The 22,795-nt window shown below is 31.3% G+C and overlaps 3 protein-coding genes across 6 annotated transcripts; all 3 read left to right on the top strand.

Annotated features, from left to right (window-relative positions):
* Positions 1-458: 458 nt before the first annotated feature.
* LOC145934127 (uncharacterized) lies at positions 459-4,160 on the top strand. 3 transcript variants are annotated; one of them, XM_083034421.1, is made up of 5 exons: positions 459-690; positions 1,714-2,557; positions 2,936-3,229; positions 3,401-3,678; positions 3,953-4,156. In XM_083034421.1, the coding sequence occupies exons 2-4, from the start codon at positions 1,753-1,755 to the stop codon at positions 3,628-3,630; spliced, it is 1,329 nt and encodes a 442-aa protein (XP_082890547.1). In that variant the 5' UTR covers positions 459-690; positions 1,714-1,752; the 3' UTR covers positions 3,631-3,678; positions 3,953-4,156. The 3 variants fall into 3 exon arrangements, with proteins under 3 accessions (XP_082890547.1, XP_082890538.1, XP_082890557.1); XM_083034412.1 differs by having other exon boundaries at positions 3,401-4,160; XM_083034431.1 differs by having other exon boundaries at positions 1,714-2,545; positions 3,401-4,157.
* Positions 4,161-4,499: 339 nt separating this feature from the next.
* On the top strand, positions 4,500-6,573 carry LOC145934140 (uncharacterized). Its single transcript, XM_083034445.1, has 3 exons — positions 4,500-4,650; positions 5,819-6,127; positions 6,229-6,573. The coding sequence occupies exons 1-3, from the start codon at positions 4,629-4,631 to the stop codon at positions 6,285-6,287; spliced, it is 390 nt and encodes a 129-aa protein (XP_082890571.1). The 5' UTR covers positions 4,500-4,628; the 3' UTR covers positions 6,288-6,573.
* Positions 6,574-8,352: 1,779 nt separating this feature from the next.
* Positions 8,353-11,483, top strand: LOC145939710 (uncharacterized). 2 transcript variants are annotated; one of them, XM_083044253.1, is made up of 8 exons: positions 8,353-8,513; positions 8,902-8,997; positions 9,063-9,213; positions 9,347-9,418; positions 9,477-9,620; positions 9,888-10,275; positions 10,492-10,751; positions 11,003-11,483. In XM_083044253.1, the coding sequence occupies exons 1-8, from the start codon at positions 8,363-8,365 to the stop codon at positions 11,415-11,417; spliced, it is 1,677 nt and encodes a 558-aa protein (XP_082900379.1). In that variant the 5' UTR covers positions 8,353-8,362; the 3' UTR covers positions 11,418-11,483. The 2 variants fall into 2 exon arrangements, with proteins under 2 accessions (XP_082900379.1, XP_082900389.1); XM_083044263.1 differs by having other exon boundaries at positions 11,038-11,364.
* Positions 11,484-22,795: the final 11,312 nt, after the last annotated feature.

Genomic DNA, 22,795 nt, shown 5'->3' with positions numbered 1-22,795 from the left:
TGAATGAGAAATATTAAAAACATGATTTTTATTCCATTTTTCCCTTTCCTTTAATTTCTGATTTCTAATTTCCTTCTTTCTTATGCAATTATTTAAAAAAAATCAGAGATCTTTATTTATTTATTTTATCATTGATAGTAAAATATCAGAAATCTATTATTTTTTAAATAAATATATAAATATAATGTTATTTTATTAACAGTTCAATTATAATAATGAGAAAATTATTTATTATTCAGAATTTATTTTTGTAATATGATATCAGAATATTTTTTTCTGATTCGAAAGATAATGGTTAAAAAATGTTGGCAGACAGCGATCGATTGACAGTTGTGGTGGAAGTGTCAAAGGGGCACGATGGAATAGTAACCCAATAACGTGAATTTCGTGCCCCTTCCGAATACGAACGGCATATATAGAGGAAGTGAAGGCCATGATTTTTTATTCACGGGCGTTGATCGACGCGAGTGTCTACCAAGAGGATGACAAGCTTCGTGAACTTGCCATTCAGTCAGGACGTTCTGTAGCGAATAGATTTTTGTGTCTAGTGCGGAAGTGAATGAGAGTTGCGAATGAACAAATTTATAAGGAAGAGATCTATAAAACCAGATTCTTGAAGAACAAATGAGCAGCTAAAAATTGCCATTATTCTCAAAAGTGAAAACCTTCCTTTAAGTGGAATTAGTCAACGTATGTATATTCATTAAAAGATTGCATTAAATTTTTTCTACTTAATTTTAATTTTTAGCAGGTATTATGGACTCTCTTGGACATAAACGAATTAATTATTATTATTAATATAAAAATATAATAAATAAAACTTTGCAAAAATATATAAAAAATATTTAAATTATTCTTTTATAATTCTCTTAATTTTTATTAATGCAATTATAAGTTTATTATAATCTATATATAAGTTATATTACAAGTTTTGTGATAAAAATTAACAAAGTTTATTATTACATATATTTGAGAATTACATTAATTATTTTAGGCTTATTAATCTATTTAGTTTTGAAGTGATGCAAACATCATCACTTTATCTTATAGTTTTATACTAATTGTTTATCTCATTAAAAATAATTTTATTATTATTATCTTTGCATAATCACTTAAAAATGATTGTTATATACATATTTAACAATTGTATATATTATAAAAATATTAGAGATTTAAGAATTTAATTTATAGTGAGAGATGTAGAGCAATAATGATAATATCAGATTATACTGCAAGATACATATATTCGTTGTAGAGTTTCAAATTACAGCTGTTTTATCGTTCTGTATCCGTAAATTAGGGTCATTGTTGAAATGACCGCTGAAAAGGGGCGAAGACCGCTACGTACTTAGTATGCACGGCAATTGCTTGCATTTCGTATTCAAGAGGGATCTTTTGCACTCATCTAGAAGGCATCACATGTCGTGCTTATTTGTACTACTTGTCCATTCTTTTCTCTCTAATTAAATAAAACAACATCGATTCCACAAAAATTCATTTTTAAGATCTAGAAATATATAATTCGTCGCGTCGTCTAAAGATAGATTTATAAAGAATCCATACTTATAAATTTTTTAATAATTATTCTAATAATTGTGTGTTTGAATATGTGATTGAACAGTGTTACTAAATATTTTATTTCTATTGCATAGCATTAAAGAATCAATAAAGATTTAGTAATTTCAGGAAATTATTTATGTTTTTTTCTTACAGATTTTCATTTATTTTCAATAATAACTTACGATCAAAACGATGTCTTATTATCAAACACAAAAGCATCGACTCGGCTGGATTCCAGGAATTTTTCTGCTCTCTCTCGTTTTGGTCTCATCACACGAAATTGTGCCTCCGAATCACCAGGGTACACCAGATACATCGACCTTGAAGATAGAAGCCAGAGAATCCGAGGCATCGATAATTTTGGGAAAAGATCTCGTTCTTGGTCCACCTTTGTCAACTAAAGCGACGATTATCGCTAATTTCAGCAACTCTGACAATGTTGCGTCAACAAAAGTTAATTATCTTGTAGCTTCCACAATCGGCAACCACGTATCTTCTGAAGAACGTGGCAAAAGCGTTCTCCGGAAACCCTCCGCCTCGAAAAATGAGACTTTTCGAGGATCTTACATCGTCGATAGTCGTTATCTGACCAGCAAAGGCCCGAAGATTGCCTGGAAAAGAGACAGCTATCTCGAAGCACTGAGGCACTCGCGCAATAGCGAAGATCCGCGAGAAGGGATCGTGCAGACAGACTTAAAGACGAAGACAAATAGAAGAGAATATACACAGGGGCCGGTTTACAGACCGGAAACGGAGTACGGTTCGCCCGAATCGTCGTACGCATCCAAGAACCCACGAATCACATATGGAGGACCCAGCGATTCTTATCCCCAATCTTTCAAGCCGTCAACGGGCTACAACGGTCCACAAAACTCTTACGGTCCGCCGCAGAATTCGTATGGAACTTCGCAAGATGGTCCCTCGTTTTATCCGCAGACTTCTTCATATGGACCACCCGGGAATTCTTATCCACCACCCCAACAAGGTGAGACCAAAGGTATTGTCACAGTCGAAGCATTTGTTAAATAAAACATTATATTTAAAGAATTTAAAAAATTGATAATATTTATAAATATATTATTTAAAAATTTAATTGTTGTTTCTCTGTATTCTCTTTATTTTTTTTAAATAAATTCACAATTAGTAACTTGACTTATTCAAATAAAGATTTATGACAAATTGTCTTGCAATCTGCAAATATTATATTATGATATGCTCATAAAATAAATCGATACAAGTTTTGCAGGTATATTATTCGACTAATGCAAAGTCAAATTTTTTATAGCAAAAAATTTTTTTTTTTATTTTAGTTTGAACATTATATTTTTTTAGCACTTCTTAATCACTTGACTAATTATTTCCTGATTTGTTTTAGGATATGGTCCTTCTATACACACTTCCATTCCAACTCCAATCTATAGCGCACCTTACGCACTACCGGATGTATCTACCATTTCCCTTCTGCCGAACATCGATTTAGGATTGCCATTTGCTCTCAAACTAAACGCATTTACCATTGCAAAAATCATATTAAAATTAGTGATCTTCAAGATGATCGTGAAATTTATCGCGATAATCTGCTTGTTACTCTTCATACCGAAACTTGAGATAATCAAGAAAAAAGTCACTAATAAAGACGACGACGACGAAGAACGTAGTTTATCATCGCGTAAGTTGTTAGATTAATTAATTTACAGAGAGCGTCTCTGAACTTTCTATTTCAATTATACATAAAAATAATTTCAACGATTAATTGGAATAAATTAATCTAAAATTAATCTAAAATATAACTTTTTAATTTTTTTATTATTCTTGTCTAATAGCATTGTATATTTTTCAGCTTTTACAAGTTTGGAAACACTAAATAATCTCGAAGGCGTAGTAAGAAGTTCCGTCGAGAAGTACGAGGCGCAAAACAACACTCGTTTAAATTCCACGGAGAAATGTATGACACTTACGTGTCGTGTCACCGAAGCACTTACGTTTCACGAACCTTGGTATGACTACTTGAATTTATTTAACAGCTACGTGGAGGAAGAGAAACAGCTAACGAAACAGAAAGAGCAGTGAGAAGTTCACATTATCATCGAATTTCATTGTCATGTCATCTTTCTACTCGTAATTATTTATATATATTTATTTATTTACATTTTATAAAAAAAAAAGATATTTTCTCGAAATCTTTGCTAAATGCTTAATTTATCCTCCTGATTTTGAATCGATTTTTAATCACATGATTAAAAGATAAGTTTAAAAAAAAACTGTATCTCTTAATTATGATAAAAAAATTCTTTGCAAAATGGTGCAAACGTGAAACATCACCGGATCAATCTTGTAATCGACGTCATACGAGACGTTTAAAGAAGATTACAGGAATGATCTTTCCTTTCAGGCATGACACCGGAATTATTCGATGCTATTACGTACTAATTGTAAGTAGTGAAGTGTACAAGTGCGCTGGAAAATAAAGTTTTACCTGAACAAATTACTTTTGCTCCCTGCTTTTTTAATAATTAAATATATAGATGTATCGACGTAATGGTAAGTGTGATGTTTTATGTTTCTTATTTATCCGCATCAGACAGCAAATTATTTTCGTTCAGAAATGTATAAAATATATGTTATTTTAAATAAAAATAAAATTAAGGTAGGATATTAATGTAAAAGCATATTAGATTAAATTATCCAAGATTAGATAATTATAATCTAAAATTATAGATAATTTAATTTAAATTTAAAGTACATTTATATTTGTAACATTCCTTTGTATAAACGTTATATTGATTGAAGTCAATCTATATTTTCTTTAATATATTAAGACGAGTACATTAAATTTGGAAGTTATAGCTTACCATATAAAGCATGATTAACTCGACTATCATGATCCATGAGCATAATACATCCTACACTCAATTCCTCTCAGGTGGGGATAGGATGGGGATTTAACTCGGTTTATAAACGTAGCATGGTGACACGATATGTCAGTCTTCTCTTGATTGTCATTCGCCGTGTCAAGAAATTGTCACCGAGAAATTTCAACCAAAAGTCATCACTGATCAGCCGGAACGATGGAGGTAGCAATTATAGTTGGTACGAAAACTGCGCCGACTTTATTTAAGATTTTGTAGCAAAAATCATCGCGATAATCTCCGCAATTAATTAAATATGTTGCAATTTTATTAATAAAATTTAACTGATGTATGCAATTGTTTAAACTAAAGACGTTAAAAAAGTTCAGATCAATTTTTGAAAATCTCATTAAATTGTTGTTAATTTAGTTTAATCATTTACTTATGTCTTTAAAAATATTACAATAAGTAAGATTTAAATATAAATATTATTTTATATTTACAATTCTCTCATCTAGTTGATTATATCTCTTTAAAAGGTTGGCATTTTGAGCGTTATTTCATGATTTTGTTAGTCTGTGTGTAATTAATGTTAAATCTCAAATATATTTATTAAAAAAGAGAGAGAAGAAAGTTATTAAGATTTATAATAAAATTTTGGTGTGTTATTGCCACACACATATGTATACATATGTATATATACATACATGCATCTCTCATCTCACATTAATTTAAAAATTCAATTCTGCTTGATCGCGTCCTATCATTAAAATTGTTCAATTAAATAGTGTTCAATTAAAAATTTTTTTGATTTTTTAAATTAATTATTTATTAAAACTGTTATTCACACGAAAATTATTTGAGGTTTTCAAAGATATCTCAATCTCTCTCTCTCTCTCTCTGGCCACAAAAAAACTAAAGAAAATATCTTTAAATAAACGTGGGTGTGTCCTTGAGCAAAGAAACATGTCGCAATCGTGTCGCAAGGAGCGGACTGATCTCGATTTAAAATAAACCTTGATTTCAATAAAGGTGCAATCATTCAATAGAGACGCGTATTAAGGCCACGCAGCATCCCGACGAGATGCTAAGCCACTATCAATGGACGTAATATCGTTCTCTATAAATTGACAATGGGGAAAATTTTCCTAAAATCACATCAATCATTCAAAGTAACATAATAATGATAAGAATAAATTCTTGTGATCATTAAAGGATATTATCAATATTTTTATTGAAAGAAATTTTAAGATAACTTTGTAAAATGCAACTGCAATTTAAACAAAAATCTATTCTATTATTTCATAAAAAAAAAAAAAATTAGAATCTTGTAAAAAAAATTAGATCAAAATTTTTTTGTGACTAATTTCAAATTAAATTTCCTATCCTCTTTCTTTAATCTTTTACAGCATTTGCGTTCCTTAGCATGTTTACGCTCTGCGAGAACACGTATGCTCTTCCCGATGACGCGAAAGCAACCACCTTGAAGGAAATAAAGGAACCTAAGGACATAAAGGAAGCAGCGACCGCGTCGAAGGACGTAAAGGATGCTATTAAGGCTGCCAAGGAGACGAAGAAGAATAAGAAGGACTGCGCCCGAGAATGCGGGAATGATTATGATCCTATTTGCGCTCACGATCCTGCTGATTCCAACTTCAAACCAAGGACTTTCGGCACGCAGTGCGCTTTGGATGTTCACAATTGTGAGATGGGAACGAGTAAGTATATACTCGAAAAAAAAAATTTTATTAATTAATTTTTTATATAAATAATAATAAAAATTATAATTATAATCACACGTTAATTATTCTTACCGCAGAATTGGCTGTAAAGAGCAAAGGAGAGTGTCCTGGGTCCGGCGGAGTGAAATTGTCTTAAATCTCTCGATTTCAGAAACATCGAAAAATGTAAAGTAGACCGTCAAATCAATCGTTAGACTTATTATCACGAATTTATTTAGTTTGTGCAAAATACCGTAGTATATTATAATTCAATGCGGCTCCTTCCATGGTTATAGAATAGACGGGATTACGGAGAAAACTAGATATAATTACGCGAGAAAATCTCTCTGACGATAAGATTGGCCGATAAACTATACGCTATATATGATTAGACAATGTAAAAGTCAAAGTGTATCTATCTAATAAATATTAATGATGAGCAACTATTGATTTTGTTTATCATAATCACCTCCTTTTCTGCGACACTACGACTTTTAGACACATATTGATTCTGGTATGTGGTTTCTAATTTATGTAAGTCGATACACTGAATATTACATTCTGAATATATGTACGCACTTTTGAACTAGCTTTCTAATCGCGAATGCAATCTGTTCTAACGCAACATAAAGTTGTATAATCTAATGAATTTTTAATTCTGAAGTATAAAAATAATTTAATTTTTTATAGTTGTTTTATTTTTTGGGTAAAAGTTTTCCTTTACACAGACTGCTCGAATCGTCTTGACCTTGACATATGTTGTCAAAGTCAATGTCCTGAATGACCTTTAAAAGATTTTAGCCGTCGCTCGTTGTCTAAATAAAACTACAAAAATCATAATCAGCCTATTAAAGCGTTAATTTGCTAATTAAATTTTAAAATAAAAATATGTTAAAAGAATTTGTACGCTGGTGTCTGCTTGATATAAAAATATTCTGCAATCAATGTACTATACAAATGTGCAATAGATTAATTTTTGGCTGCTCTTTAAATATTAAAAACCGACACTAGTTCACTGCGCTCAGCATGCGGCGCATGCTTATATTATGCATATTAAATACAAAAATTGGTAGGCTCGTATCTGTTTGGCATAAAAATAATCTTTTTACAATATACTATACAAATGTGCAATAGATTAAATTTTGGCTGCTCTTTAAATATTAAAAACCGACACTATTTCACCGCGCTCAACATGCGGCGCATGCTTATATTATGCATATTAAATAAAAATATTTGTATGCTGATGTCTGCTTGGAATAAAAACATTCTGCAATTAATATACTATACAAATGTGCAATAAATTAATTTTTGGCTGCTCTTTAAATTTATTTAAATATTAATATTATTTAAATATTAAAAACCGACACTAGTTCACCGCGCTCAACATGCGGTGCATGCTTATATTATGCATATTAAATTAAAAAATTTGTACGCTGGTGTCTGCTTGGTATTAACATATTCTGCAATTAATATACCTATTATACAAATGTGCAATAGATTAATTTTTGGCTGCTCTTTATATATTAAAAACCGACACTAATTCAGCTCGCTCAGCATGCGGTGCATGTTTATATTATGCATATTAAATGAAAACATTTGTAGGTTTGTATCTGTTTGGCATAGAAATAATCTCTTTACAATATACTATCGAAATATACAAACGATGAATTTTTGGCTTCTTTAAATGTAGTAATATACGTAATATAAAAATGCGCCCCATAGGGTCCGCGGAAACATAATAGTGATAATTTTTAATTTTTTAAGACGAGCTAAAAATTCATCTTCTTATATTGCAATAGTACAATTATTTTTTTATTATACGTCTTTGTTTTATGATCATTATATTGTTTCCATTAATTTTATTAATTATACTAACATGAAATAAATATTAAAAATTAATTAATTTCATCATATAGGTATACTCTCTCTATATAATGTTAAATTAGATTACATCTATACGAAATGATTTTATGCTAATTAATTATTTTTGAAAGATTCTGAGAAAATAGTTTGTTATAAATTTCATAAATGTTAGAAGCATTGTGCTGTTAAGCACATATAAACGGCGCATGAAAGAGCGTAATTTGTACGGGTGGGGCTATTGTCTGTCAATCTTCGTTGTAACGAGTTTACCTTTTAAATCAATGCTCATGATAATGAGGATGCGACCCCGCGCTATGAAGAATGACGGCCGACTGCGTTCTCAGTCCGGTGTACTTTGTCCTACCTACAATGTGTCATCATCTGGTCCGGGTGATGCGTGACATGACCGATTTATCTTCAAAACTTTACTGTGTAATTGTTCTCTTTTCGTTATGCGAGACAAAAACGTATCCTCTAGTTTCAAACATCTGCACGACCGCAATCACGCGGACACTTACAGGTAATTAATCGCGTGATCAAATATCGATGATTAGATCTGAGTAGAAATCAAATAGAAAGCAATACCAGAAAAATGTAAAAAGTAATTTGATCAAAGTTTTATAAAATATCGATAATTATACATTAAGCTGTTGATTATTACATATACTGAGATCACGAAATATTATGTGTATAGTATAGATTATATGCTTCGTCTCTGAAAATCATTCTTTAAGTCTTAAAATTAAAATAATTTGAAAAAATGAGATTTTTATATGTAAAAAAAAGAGCTAAATCAAATGCATAAAATTTGCAAAGCTGTAATTTATTTATATCTTTTGTATTTCCTGTCGCCTAATTTAAAATACGGGATTTGAAATTTTGAAATAAAATATTCCATGTAAGCGTAGATACGGAACATTCATCGAAATCGATGTCGAACTTGGAAGAGATGGAGAACCGATTGTCGAACCTTGAGAGGAGACTGCGAGCGGTCGAGCAGCCGGGTAAGAGTCTCGTGTGATTCTCAATACTCGGTGGCTACACGAAAACACACCCAATGCTCTCACAGTTTGGCAGATCAGTCAGAAGGAAGAAGATTGGGAGATTTGCGCCGAGGGACCATGCAAATGCATACCGGAGATGAAATCGGTGTCCTGTTGGAGATACAATCTGTTGGATTTACCTCCGACGCAACTGGTTCCCGTCGATGTATTGAAATTGTAAGCATCTTACAACAATTTAAAATACCATAATTTAAATGCATATTTTAAAACTTACGCCTCATCTTTTTATTGCAATTTTTATAATAGATATATGCTTTGAGAGTGGAAATCATTTGACATGTCGTTTTAGGGATCTCGGGAATAATCGGCTTAGCGCTCTACACAGAGACACATTTAGAAACATGACGCGGCTGCACCATTTGTAAGTGATGTAAGTAACGATTGCGAGATGAGAATTCTAACGAGATCACGAATTATAGAGATCTGAGCAGCAACTTTATCGAGCATTTAGCAGCAAACTTGTTCCTGTCGCTGCATAGTGTCGCAAATGTCAGGCTTAGTAACAATCTGTTGAAGGAGATGCAACGAAATCAATTCTTCGGGTTAAGGAATCTTCGAATACTGTACGTCAGACATTCAACAACAGAAAATAATCTTTATGAAAATTTAATGTGTCGAAAATTTATAATTGTAAAATTTCTAACGTAAAATTGCGACAAAATTTCTAAAGTTACAAATAGTTAGCTACAAAAATCAATTATAAAATAATGAAAAATAAGGTACCTTATAATTTAATTGAACAGGGAATATTAGATATATTCTATAAATATATATGTAGATATATTAAAATTTAGATTACATTTAATATTATTCTATTTTATTTTATTTAGCGATCTGTCATCTAACAAACTCCGTAGTTTGCCAGAAGATCTTTTCTTGAGGAACAGACTTTTGGCTTTACTGGATCTCTCATCCAATCGCATATCGTCGTTATCTCCTAGCACGTTTCGTGGTCTCGGAAATCTTGAGGAACTGTTGCTCGGTAAAAACCGGCTAATCGAATTATCTGTTCCAATTTTTCGAGATACGATTAATCTCAGACGCCTCGCACTCGAGGAAAATCGTCTGAGAGAGCTGCCTAACGGTATATTAAAAGATCTAACTTCTCTCAAAGAGTTGGATATGAGAGATAATCGATTAACAGAAATATCTAAAGAATTGTTGTCGGCTCTCGTACAGTTGGAACTTCTGGAAATATCAAGCAATAGAATATCTCGTGTAAATATCGTAAATTTATTTACGTTTCTTTTATTTTTAAAATCATGGCACTAATACAATATAATAGCGTAAAAATGCTCTCTTATAAGAAAAAAATTTATATCTTATAATATGGTTAATATTTTTAATTTTTATTTTACCTTATAATATTGATAATATTTTAGAAGATTATTTCTCTCCTTAGATATTAATAAATAATTTTGATCTTTGCAATAGATTGATACAAAAGCCTTTCTCAGTATGATAGCGCTTCGAGAACTTCGGCTAGGACATAATTATATAAAATACTTGCCACTTGGATTGTTTAACAATTCTATGTGTTTAGAACGTCTTATTCTCTATAGCAATCGTATAGAAATCTTAGTAAGAGGCGTCTTTCACGGATTGTCTAATATCACCTCTCTTTTCTTGCAATCCAATCGATTAAAAGTAGTGCAATCAGGAGTTTTTGAGGATACGCCAAGATTGCAGAAGCTGTGAGTCGATATTTTATTTTTATAAACATAAAATTTTCAATTAAATTTAATATTAAACAATATATTAATTTTTAATTTTTGTACTATTATAAAAAGTAAAAATTTTTAAAATTAAAATAAATAAATAATCTGTGAGTATCCGCTTTAATTATTTGCTGCAACAAACTATAATTTATGAAGAAATTTAAATAAATAAAAAAATAATATAATATTTTCTTCAATTTTATAAAATATTATATCGTGTTTTTTAGGCAATTGGAATCAAATGACCTCTCTTTTTTGCCAGCTGGAAGTTTGGACACCATATCGATGATACAACAAATACGTTTGAGTCGAAATCCTTGGTATTGCGACTGCCGTACCTCTTATATCGCCTCCTGGCTGCGCAGAAGATTCGCCAGCTTCGCGAATCTGACCAATCCATTGCAAATACAACAAGCTTTGATCTTAACAGAAAATTGGAATATCTGGGAATTTGAAGCTGGTGCAACTTGCAGAGGTCCTGGTATCCTAAGTGGCCAGTCGCTGCTGCGTCTGACCTTTCACGAGCTTTGCGAAGGTCAATGGGCCTCCATGAAGGGTATCGTACCTCGGTTACCTCTCGACGTTATAGCACCATCTCTTACGCCATCGCGTGCAATCAGAAAAAACATAATTTTGTCATGATCTTGGTATGATGCTGATATAATCTGATACTATATTTTGGAATAATTATCTTTATTTTATGGTGATGTAATAAACTGAAAATATAAAACAAAAGCAAATATGAAAACTTATTTTTGAACTTTTACTCAACCGACATTACATTTAGTTTCGTATATTAATTAAACACGTTGATTAATTTAAAAAAATTATGTATATTAAATATAATATTAATATTAATATAATATATATATATATATATAATATATTGTGGCAAAACACATAAAAGTCAGGTACACGAGTTTGTGACTATAAAACACAGAATGTCATGTGATATACCCTTTCTAAAAAAGGCATGTTATTGACATTGTTGTCGCTTTTCCGCGATGCTGATTGGCTCTGTGTCGATTCGCGTTGTGTGTTATATTCGTAGCATCGAAAGGCTGTCATCACGAGGATTAGCAGTTAGCAGTTTGACAGTTAGTCCAAAATAAAATAAAATAAAATAATAATATGTTTTAAATAATATGTTATAATACTTTAAACTTGATTAATATTTTTGACATTCGTCTTATGTGTTATATTTGTAGCAAGAGGCTGTCATCGTGAGGGTTAGCAGTTAGCAGTTTGACAGTTAGTCCAAAATAAAATTAAATAAAATAATGACATGTTTTAAATAATATGTTATAATACTTTAAATTTTGATTAATATTTTTGCGGAAAAGAGGCAACAATACTTGCGAGAATCGACTTAATATGTCTTTTTTAGAAAAAGACTAGAATAACACAAGCGCGCGTTATGCCATTCCTCGATTTTATTAAAAAAAGTATGATGTATTTATATAAAGTTTGTTTAAACTTCATTAATATTTTTTTACAGAAATCAGATGATTAAACCATTACATTGCCAATTAAATTTTAAAATAAAAATATGTTATAAAAATTAAAATAATATATAATTCCTTAAACTCGATTAATATTTTTTGACAGAAATCAGCTGATAGCTGTTATAAATATTAATCGAGTATTACATTATTTAAAACATATTATTTTAAATGTTATAACATATTCTTATTTTAAAAATTAATTAGCAAATTAACGTTTTAATAAGCTGATTTCTGTAACAAAAATATTAATCGAGGATAAGATATTACAACATATTATTTACAATATATTGCTATTTTAATTTTTAAAACATATTACTATTTTTAAATTTAATTACCTTACTATATTAATATTTTCTAATATATTTATTTAATTATGAAGTAGTATATTTATTAAGTTAAGAACAGAAGTGAGACATGAATACAAATTTACAATTAAGGTTTCGTAGATATAATTTTTAAAACTTATTTTCTTTAAAAATAATTTTCTTAATTAGAGTCACAAATATATTTCGTCCGACACTTTTCGATAATCTTGATATAATTCGAATTCCGAATGCGCAGTAGAAATGAGTTTCGACATATATTACCGCGATATATGCATGCAGTCACGCATAATTCGTAAAAATGTGCAGACAATGTACTATTAAAATGTATATAAGATTAATTTTTTGCACGTTTTGAAATATCGAAAATTAAAATTTTTAAACCGCAAATCCCATACGGCGCAGATTTATATAACGTATATTAGACCAAAAAGGTAGTACGCTGGTATGCTTATGGTACAAAGATAATCTGCAAACAATACACTTTTGAAATATATATACGATGAATTTTTGGCTCGTCTTAAAATATTAGAAATCGATACATTTTTGACGCGGACCCTGTGCGACACATCCTTATTTTATGTTTAAAATATTAAAAAATTTGTACGCTGGTGTCTGCGTGGTACCAAAAGATTCTGTAATCAATGTACTACTAAAATGTATAATCGATGAATTTTTGGCTCGTGTTAAAATATTGGAAATCAATACTTCTTACCGCTGACCCTGTGCGACGCAACCTTATTTTATGTATATCAATTTAAAAAATTTGTACGCTGGTGTCTGTTTGGTATCAAATGATTCTGTATTCAATGTACTATTAAAATGTATAATCGATGAATTTTTGGCTCGTCTCAAAATATAAGAAATTGATACATTTATGCCGCTGACCCTATGCGACGCATCCTTAATTTATGTATAGCAAATGAAAAAGTTTGTACGCTGTTGTCTGCTTGGTACCAAAAGATTCTGTAATCAATGTACTAATAAAATGTATAATCGCTGAATTTTTGGCTCGTCTTAAAATATTGGAAATCGATACTTTTTACCGCTGACCCTACGCGACGCATCCTTAATTTATGTATAGCAAATGAAAAAGTTTGTACGCTGTTGTCTGCTTGGTACCAAAAGATTCTGTAATCAATGTACTATTAAAATGTATAATCGATGAATATTTGGCTCGTCTTAAAATATTAGAAATCGATACATGTCTACCGCTGACCCTATGCGACGCAACCTTATTTTATGTATATCATATTAAAAAATTTGTACGCTGGTGTCTGTTTGGTATCAAATGATTCTGTATTCAATGTACTATTAAAATGTATAATCGATGAATTTTTGGCTCGTCTTAAAATATTAGAAATCGATACATATTTGTCACGGACCCTGTGCGACGCATACTTATTTTATGTTTATCATATTAAAAAATTTGTACGCTGGTGTCTGCATGGTACCAAAAGATTCTGTAATCAATGTACTATTAAAATGTATAATCGATGAATTTTTGGCTCGTCTTAAAATATTGGAAATCGATACTTTTTACCGCTGACCCTACGCGACGCATCCTTAATTTATGTATAGCAAATGAAAAAGGTTGTACGCTGTTGTCTGCTTGGTACCAAAAGATTCTGTAATCAATGTACTATTAAAATGTATAATCGATGAATTTTTGGCTCGTCTTAAAATATTGGAAATCGATACATTTTACCGCTGACCCTGTGCGACGCAACCTTATTTTATGTATATCAATTTAAAAAATTTGTACGCTGGTGTCTGTTTGGTATCAAATGATTCTGTATTCAATGTACTATTAAAATGTATAATCGATGAATTTTTGGCTCGTCTAAAAATATAAGAAATTGATACATTTATGCCGCTGACCCTATGCGACGCATCCTTAATTTATGTATAGCAAATGAAATAGTTTGTACGCTGTTGTCTGCTTGGTACCAAAAGATTCTGTAATCAATGTACTATTAAAATGTATAATCGATGAATTTTTGGCTCGTCTTAAAATATTAGAAATCGATACATTTTTGACGCGGACCCTGTGCGACACATCCTTATTTTATGTTTATAATATTAAAAAATTTGTACGCTGGTGTCTGCATGGTACCAAAAGATTCTGTAATCAATGTACTACTAAAATGTATAATCGATGAATTTTTGGCTCGTGTTAAAATATTGGAAATCAATAGTTTTTACCGCTGACCCTGTGCGACGCAACCTTTTTTTATGTATATCAATTTAAAAAATTTGTACGCTGGTGTCTGTTTGGTATCAAATGATTCTGTATTCAATGTACTATTAAAATGTATAATCGATGAATTTTTGGCTCGTCTTAAAATATTGGAAATCGATACATTTTACCGCTGACCCTGTGCGACGCAACCTTATTTTATGTATATCAATTTAAAAAATTTGTACGCTGGTGTCTGTTTGGTATCAAATGATTCTGTATTCAATGTACTATTAAAATGTATAATCGATGAATTTTTGGCTCGTCTAAAAATATAAGAAATTGATACATTTATGCCGCTGACCCTATGCGACGCATCCTTAATTTATGTATAGCAAATGAAATAGTTTGTACGCTGTTGTCTGCTTGGTACCAAATGATTCTGTATTCAATGTACTATTAAAATGTATAATCGATGAATTTTTGGCTCGTCTTAAAATATTAGAAATCGATACTTTTTAGACGCGGACTCTGTGCGACGCATCCTTATTTTGTTTATCGTATTAAAAAATTTGTACGCTGGTGTCTGCATGGTACCAAAAGATTCTGTAATCAATGTACTATTAAAATGTATAATCGATGAATTTTTGGCTCGTCTTAAAATATTGGAAATCGATACTTTTTACCGCTGACCCTACGCGACGCATCCTTAATTTATGTATAGTAAATGAAAAAGTTTGTACGCTGTTGTCTGCTTGGTACCAAAACATTCTGTAATCAATGTACTACTAAAATGTATAATCGATGAATTTTTGGCTCGTCTTAAAATATTAGGAATCGATACATTTCTACCGCTGACCCTATGCGACGCAACCTTATTTTATGTATATCATATTAAAAAATTTGTACGCTGGTGTCTGTTTGGTATCAAATGATTCTGTATTCAATGTACTATTAAAATGTATAATCGATGAATTTTTGGCTCGTCTTAAAATATTAGAAATCGATACTTTTTAGACGCGGACTCTGTGCGACGCATCCTTATTTTGTTTATCGTATTAAAAAATTTGTACGCTGGTGTCTGCATGGTACCAAAAGATTCTGTAATCAATGTACTATTAAAATGTATAATCGATGAATTTTTGGCTCGTCTTAAAATATTGGAAATCGATACTTTTTACCGCTGACCCTACGCGACGCAACCTTAATTTATGTATAGTAAATGAAAAAGTTTGTACGCTGTTGTCTGCTTGGTACCAAAACATTCTGTAATCAATGTACTACTAAAATGTATAATCGATGAATTTTTGGCTCGTCTTAAAATATTAGAAATCCATACATTTCTACCGCTGACCCTATGCGACGCAACCTTATTTTATGTATATCATATTAAAAAATTTGTACGCTGGTGTCTGTTTGGTATCAAATGATTCTGTATTCAATGTACTATTAAAATGTATAATCGATGAATTTTTGGCTCGTCTTAAAATATTAGAAATCGATACATTTTTGACGCGGACCCTGTGCGACGCATACTTATTTTATGTTTATCATATTAAAAAATTTGTACGCTGGTGTCTGCATGGTACCAAAAGATTCTGTAATCAATGTACTATTAAAATGTATAATCGATGAATTTTTGGCTCGTCTTGAAATATTGGAAATCGATACTTTTTACCGCTGACCCTACGCGACGCATCCTTAATTTATGTATAGCAAATGAAAAAGTTTGTACGCTGTTGTCTGCTTGGTACCAAAACATTCTGTAATCAATGTACTACTAAAATGTATAATCGATGAATTTTTGGCTCGTCTTAAAATATTAGAAATAGATACATTTTACCGCTGACCCTGTGCGACGCAACCTTATTTTATGTATATCAATTTAAAAAATTTGTACGCTGGTGTCTGTTTGGTATCAAATGATTCTGTATTCAATGTACTATTAAAATGTATAATCGATGAATTTTTGGCTCGTCTTAAAATATTAGAAATCGATACATTTTTGACGCGGACCCTGTGCGACGCATACTTATTTTATGTTTATCATATTAAAAAATTTGTACGCTGGTGTCTGCATGGTACCAAAAGATTCTGTAATCAATGTACTATTAAAATGTATAATCGATGAATTTTTGGCTCGTCTTAAAATATTGGAAATCGATACTTTTTACCGCTGACCCTACGCGACGCATCCTTAATTTATGTATACCAAATGAAAAAGTTTGTACGCTGTTGTCTGCTTGGTACCAAAACATTCTGTAATCAATGTACTACTAAAATGTATAATCGATGAATTTTTGGCTCGTCTTAAAATATTAGAAATCCATACATTTCTACCGCTGACCCTATGCGACGCAACCTTATTTTATGTATATCATATTAAAAAATTTGTACGCTGGTGTCTGTTTGGTATCAAATGATTCTGTATTCAATGTACTATTAAAATGTATAATCGATGAATTTTTGGCTCGTCTTAAAATATTAGAAATCGATACATTTTTGACGCGGACCCTGTGCGACGCATACTTATTTTATGTTTATCATATTAAAAAATTTGTACGCTGGTGTCTGCATGGTACCAAAAGATTCTGTAATCAATGTACTATTAAAATGTATAATCGATGAATTTTTGGCTCGTCTTGAAATATTGGAAATCGATACTTTTTACCGCTGACCCTACGCGACGCATCCTTAATTTATGTATAGCAAATGAAAAAGTTTGTACGCTGTTGTCTGCTTGGTACCAAAACATTCTGTAATCAATGTACTACTAAAATGTATAATCGATGAATTTTTGGCTCGTCTTAAAATATTAGAAATCGATACATTTTACCGCTGACCCTGTGCGACGCAACCTTATTTTATGTATATCAATTTAAAAAATTTGTACGCTGGTGTCTGTTTGGTATCAAATGATTCTGTATTCAATGTACTATTAAAATGTATAATCGATGAATTTTTGGCTCGTCTTAAAATATTAGAAATCGATACATTTTTGACGCGGACCCTGTGCGACGCATACTTATTTTATGTTTATCATATTAAAAAATTTGTACGCTGGTGTCTGCATGGTACCAAAAGATTCTGTAATCAATGTACTATTAAAATGTATAATCGATGAATTTTTGGCTCGTCTTAAAATATTGGAAATCGATACTTTTTACCGCTGACCCTACGCGACGCATCCTTAATTTATGTATAGCAAATGAAAAAGGTTGTACGCTGTTGTCTGCTTGGTACCAAAAGATTCTGTAATCAATGTACTATTAAAATGTATAATCGATGAATTTTTGGCTCGTCTTAAAATATTGGAAATCGATACATTTTACCGCTGACCCTGTGCGACGCAACCTTATTTTATGTATATCAATTTAAAAAATTTGTACGCTGGTGTCTGTTTGGTATCAAATGATTCTGTATTCAATGTACTATTAAAATGTATAATCGATGAATTTTTGGCTCGTCTCAAAATATAAGAAATTGATACATTTATGCCGCTGACCCTATGCGACGCATCCTTAATTTATGTATAGCAAATGAAAAAGTTTGTACGCTGTTGTCTGCTTGGTACCAAAAGATTCTGTAATCAATGTACTAAAAAAATGTATAATCGATGAATTTTTGGCTCGTCTTAAAATATTGGAAATCGATACTTTTTACCGCTGACCCTACGCGACGCATCCTTAATTTATGTATAGCAAATGAAAAAGTTTGTACGCTGTTGTCTGCTTGGTACCAAAAGATTCTGTAATCAATGTACTATTAAAATGTATAATCGATGAATTTTTGGCTCGTCTTAAAATATTAGAAATCGATACATTTCTACCGCTGACCCTATGCGACGCAACCTTATTTTATGTATATCATATTAAAAAATTTGTACGCTGGTGTCTGTTTGGTATCAAATGATTCTGTATTCAATGTACTATTAAAATGTATAATCGATGAATTTTTGGCTCGTCTTAAAATATTAGAAATCGATACATATTTGTCGCGGACCCTATGCGACGCATCCTTAATTTATGTATAGCAAATGAAAAAGTTTGTACGCTGTTGTCTGCTTGGTACCAAAAGATTCTGTAATCAATGTACTAATAAAATGTATAATCGATGAATTTTTGGCTCGTCTTAAAATATTGGAAATGGATACTTTTTACCGCTGACCCTACGCGACGCAACCTTATTTTATGTATATCAATTTAAAAAATTTGTACGCTGGTGTCTGTTTGGTATCAAATGATTCTGTAATCAATGTACTATTAAAATGTATAATCGATGAATTTTTGGCTCGTCTTAAAATATTAGAAATCGATACATATTTGTCGCGGACCCTGTGCGACGCATACTTATTTTATGTTTATAATATTAAAAAATTTGTACGCTGGTGTCTGCATGGTACCAAAAGATTCTGTAATCAATGTACTACTAAAATGTATAATCGATGAATTTTTGGCTCGTCTGAAAATATTGGAAATCAATAGTTTTTACCGCTGACCCTGTGCGACGCAACCTTTTTTTATGTATATCAATTTAAAAAATTTGTACGCTGGTGTCTGTTTGGTATCAAATGATTCTGTATTCAATGTACTATTAAAATGTATAATCGATGAATTTTTGGCTCGTCTTAAAATATTAGAAATCGATACATTTCTACCGCTGACCCTATGCGACGCAACCTTATTTTATGTATATCATATTAAAAAATTTGTACGCTGGTGTCTGTTTGGTATCAAATGATTCTGTATTCAATGTACTATTAAAATGTATAATCGATGAATTTTTGGCTCGTCTTAAAATATTAGAAATCGATACATTTTTGACGCGGACCCTGTGCGACGCATACTTATTTTATGTTTATCATATTAAAAAATTTGTACGCTGGTGTCTGCATGGTACCAAAAGATTCTGTAATCAATGTACTATTAAAATGTATAATCGATGAAATTTTGGCTCGTCTTAAAATATTAGAAATCGATACTTTTTTGACGCGGACCCTGTGCGACGCATCCTTATTTTGTTTATCGTATTAACAAATTTGTACGCTGGTGTCTGCATGGTACCAAAAGATTCTGTAATCAATGTACTATTAAAATGTATAATCGATGAATTTTTGGCTCGTCTTAAAATATTAGAAATCGATACATATTTGTCGCGGACCCTGTGCGACGCATACTTATTTTATGTTTATCATATTAAAAAATTTGTACGCTGGTGTCTGCATGGTACCAAAAGATTCTGTAATCAATGTACTATTAAAATGTATAATCGATGAATTTTTGGCTCGTCTTAAAATATTGGAAATCGATACTTTTTACCGCTGACCCTACGCGACGCATCCTTAATTTATGTATAGCAAATGAAAAAGGTTGTACGCTGTTGTCTGCTTGGTACCAAAAGATTCTGTAATCAATGTACTATTAAAATGTATAATCGATGAATTTTTGGCTCGTCTTAAAATATTGGAAATCGATACATTTTACCGCTGACCCTGTGCGACGCAACCTTATTTTATGTATATCAATTTAAAAAATTTGTACGCTGGTGTCTGTTTGGTATCAAATGATTCTGTATTCAATGTACTATTAAAATGTATAATCGATGAATTTTTGGCTCGTCTAAAAATATAAGAAATTGATACATTTATGCCGCTGACCCTATGCGACGCATCCTTAATTTATGTATAGCAAATGAAATAGTTTGTACGCTGTTGTCTGCTTGGTACCAAATGATTCTGTATTCAATGTACTATTAAAATGTATAATCGATGAATTTTTGGCTCGTCTTAAAATATTAGAAATCGATACTTTTAAGACGCGGACTCTGTGCGACGCATCCTTATTTTGTTTATCGTATTAAAAAATTTGTACGCTGGTGTCTGCATGGTACCAAAAGATTCTGTAATCAATGTACTATTAAAATGTATAATCGATGAATTTTTGGCTCGTCTTAAAATATTGGAAATCGATACTTTTTACCGCTGACCCTACGCGACGCATCCTTAATTTAAGTATAGCAAATGAAAAAGTTTGTACGCTGTTGTCTGCTTGGTACCAAAACATTCTGTAATCAATGTACTACTAAAATGTATAATCGATGAATTTTTGGCTCGTCTTAAAATATTAGAAATCCATACATTTCTACCGCTGACCCTATGCGACGCAACCTTATTTTATGTATATCATATTAAAAAATTTGTACGCTGGTGTCTGTTTGGTATCAAATGATTCTGTATTCAATGTACTATTAAAATGTATAATCGATGAATTTTTGGCTCGTCTTAAAATATTAGAAATCGATACATTTTTGACGCGGACCCTGTGCGACGCATACTTATTTTATGTTTATCATATTAAAAAATTTGTACGCTGGTGTCTGCATGGTACCAAAAGATTCTGTAATCAATGTACTATTAAAATGTATAATCGATGAATTTTTGGCTCGTCTTGAAATATTGGAAATCGATACTTTTTACCGCTGACCCTACGCGACGCATCCTTAATTTATGTATAGTAAATGAAAAAGTTTGTACGCTGTTGTCTGCTTGGTACCAAAACATTCTGTAATCAATGTACTACTAAAATGTATAATCGATGAATTTTTGGCTCGTCTTAAAATATTAGAAATCGATACTTTTTTGACGCGGACCCTGTGCGACGCATCCTTATTTTATGTTTATCGTATTAAAAAATTTGTACGCTGGTGTCTGCATGGTACCAAAAGATTCTGTAATCAATGTACTATTAAAATGTATAATCGATGAATTTTTGGCTCGTCTTAAAATATTGGAAATCGATACTTTTTACCGCTGACCCTACGCGACGCATCCTTAATTTATGTATAGCAAATGAAAAAGTTTGTACGCTGTTGTCTGCTTGGTACCAAAAGATTCTGTAATCAATGTACTACTAAAATGTATAATCGATGAATTTTTGGCTCGTCTTAAAATATTAGAAATCGATACATTTCTACCGCTGACCCTATGCGACGCAAACTTATTTTATGTATATCATATTAAAAAATTTGTACGCTGGTGTCTGTTTGGTATCAAATGATTCTGTATTCAATGTACTATTAAAATGTATAATCGATGAATTTTTGGCTCGTCTTAAAATATAAGAAATTGATACATTTATGCCGCTGACCCTATGCGACGCATCCTTAATTTATGTATAGCAAATGAAATAGTTTGTACGCTGTTGTCTGCTTGGTACCAAAAGATTCTGTAATCAATGTACTATTAAAATGTATAATCGATGAATTTTTGGCTCGTCTTAAAATATTAGAAATCGATACATTTTTGAAGCGGACCCTGTGCGACACATCCTTATTTTATGTTTATAATATTAAAAAATTTGTACGCTGGTGTCTGCATGGTACCAAAAGATTCTGTAATCAATGTACTACTAAAATGTATAATCGATGAATTTTTGGCTCGTGTTAAAATATTGGAAATCAATAGTTTTTACCGCTGACCCTGTGCGACGCAACTTTTTTTATGTATATCAATTTAAAAAATTTGTACGCTGGTGTCTGTTTGGTATCAAATGATTCTGTATTCAATGTACTATTAAAATGTATAATCGATGAATTTTTGGCTCGTCTTAAAATATAAGAAATTGATACATTTATGCCGCTGACCCTTAGCGACGCATCCTTAATTTATGTATAGCAAATGAAAAAGTTTGTACGCTGTTGTCTGCTTGGTACCAAAAGATTCTGTAATCAATGTACTAATAAAATGAATAATCGATGAATTTTTGGCTCGTCTTAAAATATTAGAAATCGATACATTTCTACCGCTGACCCTATGCGACGCAACCTTATTTTATGTATATCATATTAAAAAATTTGTACGCTGGTGTCTGTTTGGTATCAAATGATTCTGTATTCAATGTACTATTAAAATGTATAATCGATGAATTTTTGGCTCGTCTTAAAATATTAGAAATCGATACATTTTTGACGCGGACCCTGTGCGACGCATACTTATTTTATGTTTATCATATTAAA

The sequence above is a fragment of the Prenolepis imparis genome, unplaced genomic scaffold (genome assembly GCF_030444845.1).
Source record: "Prenolepis imparis isolate NDT839.2.m4 unplaced genomic scaffold, iyPreImpa1.0 SCAF_1, whole genome shotgun sequence".
Classification (NCBI taxonomy): Eukaryota; Metazoa; Arthropoda; class Insecta; order Hymenoptera; family Formicidae; genus Prenolepis; species Prenolepis imparis.
Note: the sequence above shows the minus strand (reverse complement) of the source record. Positions and strands in the feature narration are given on the sequence as shown.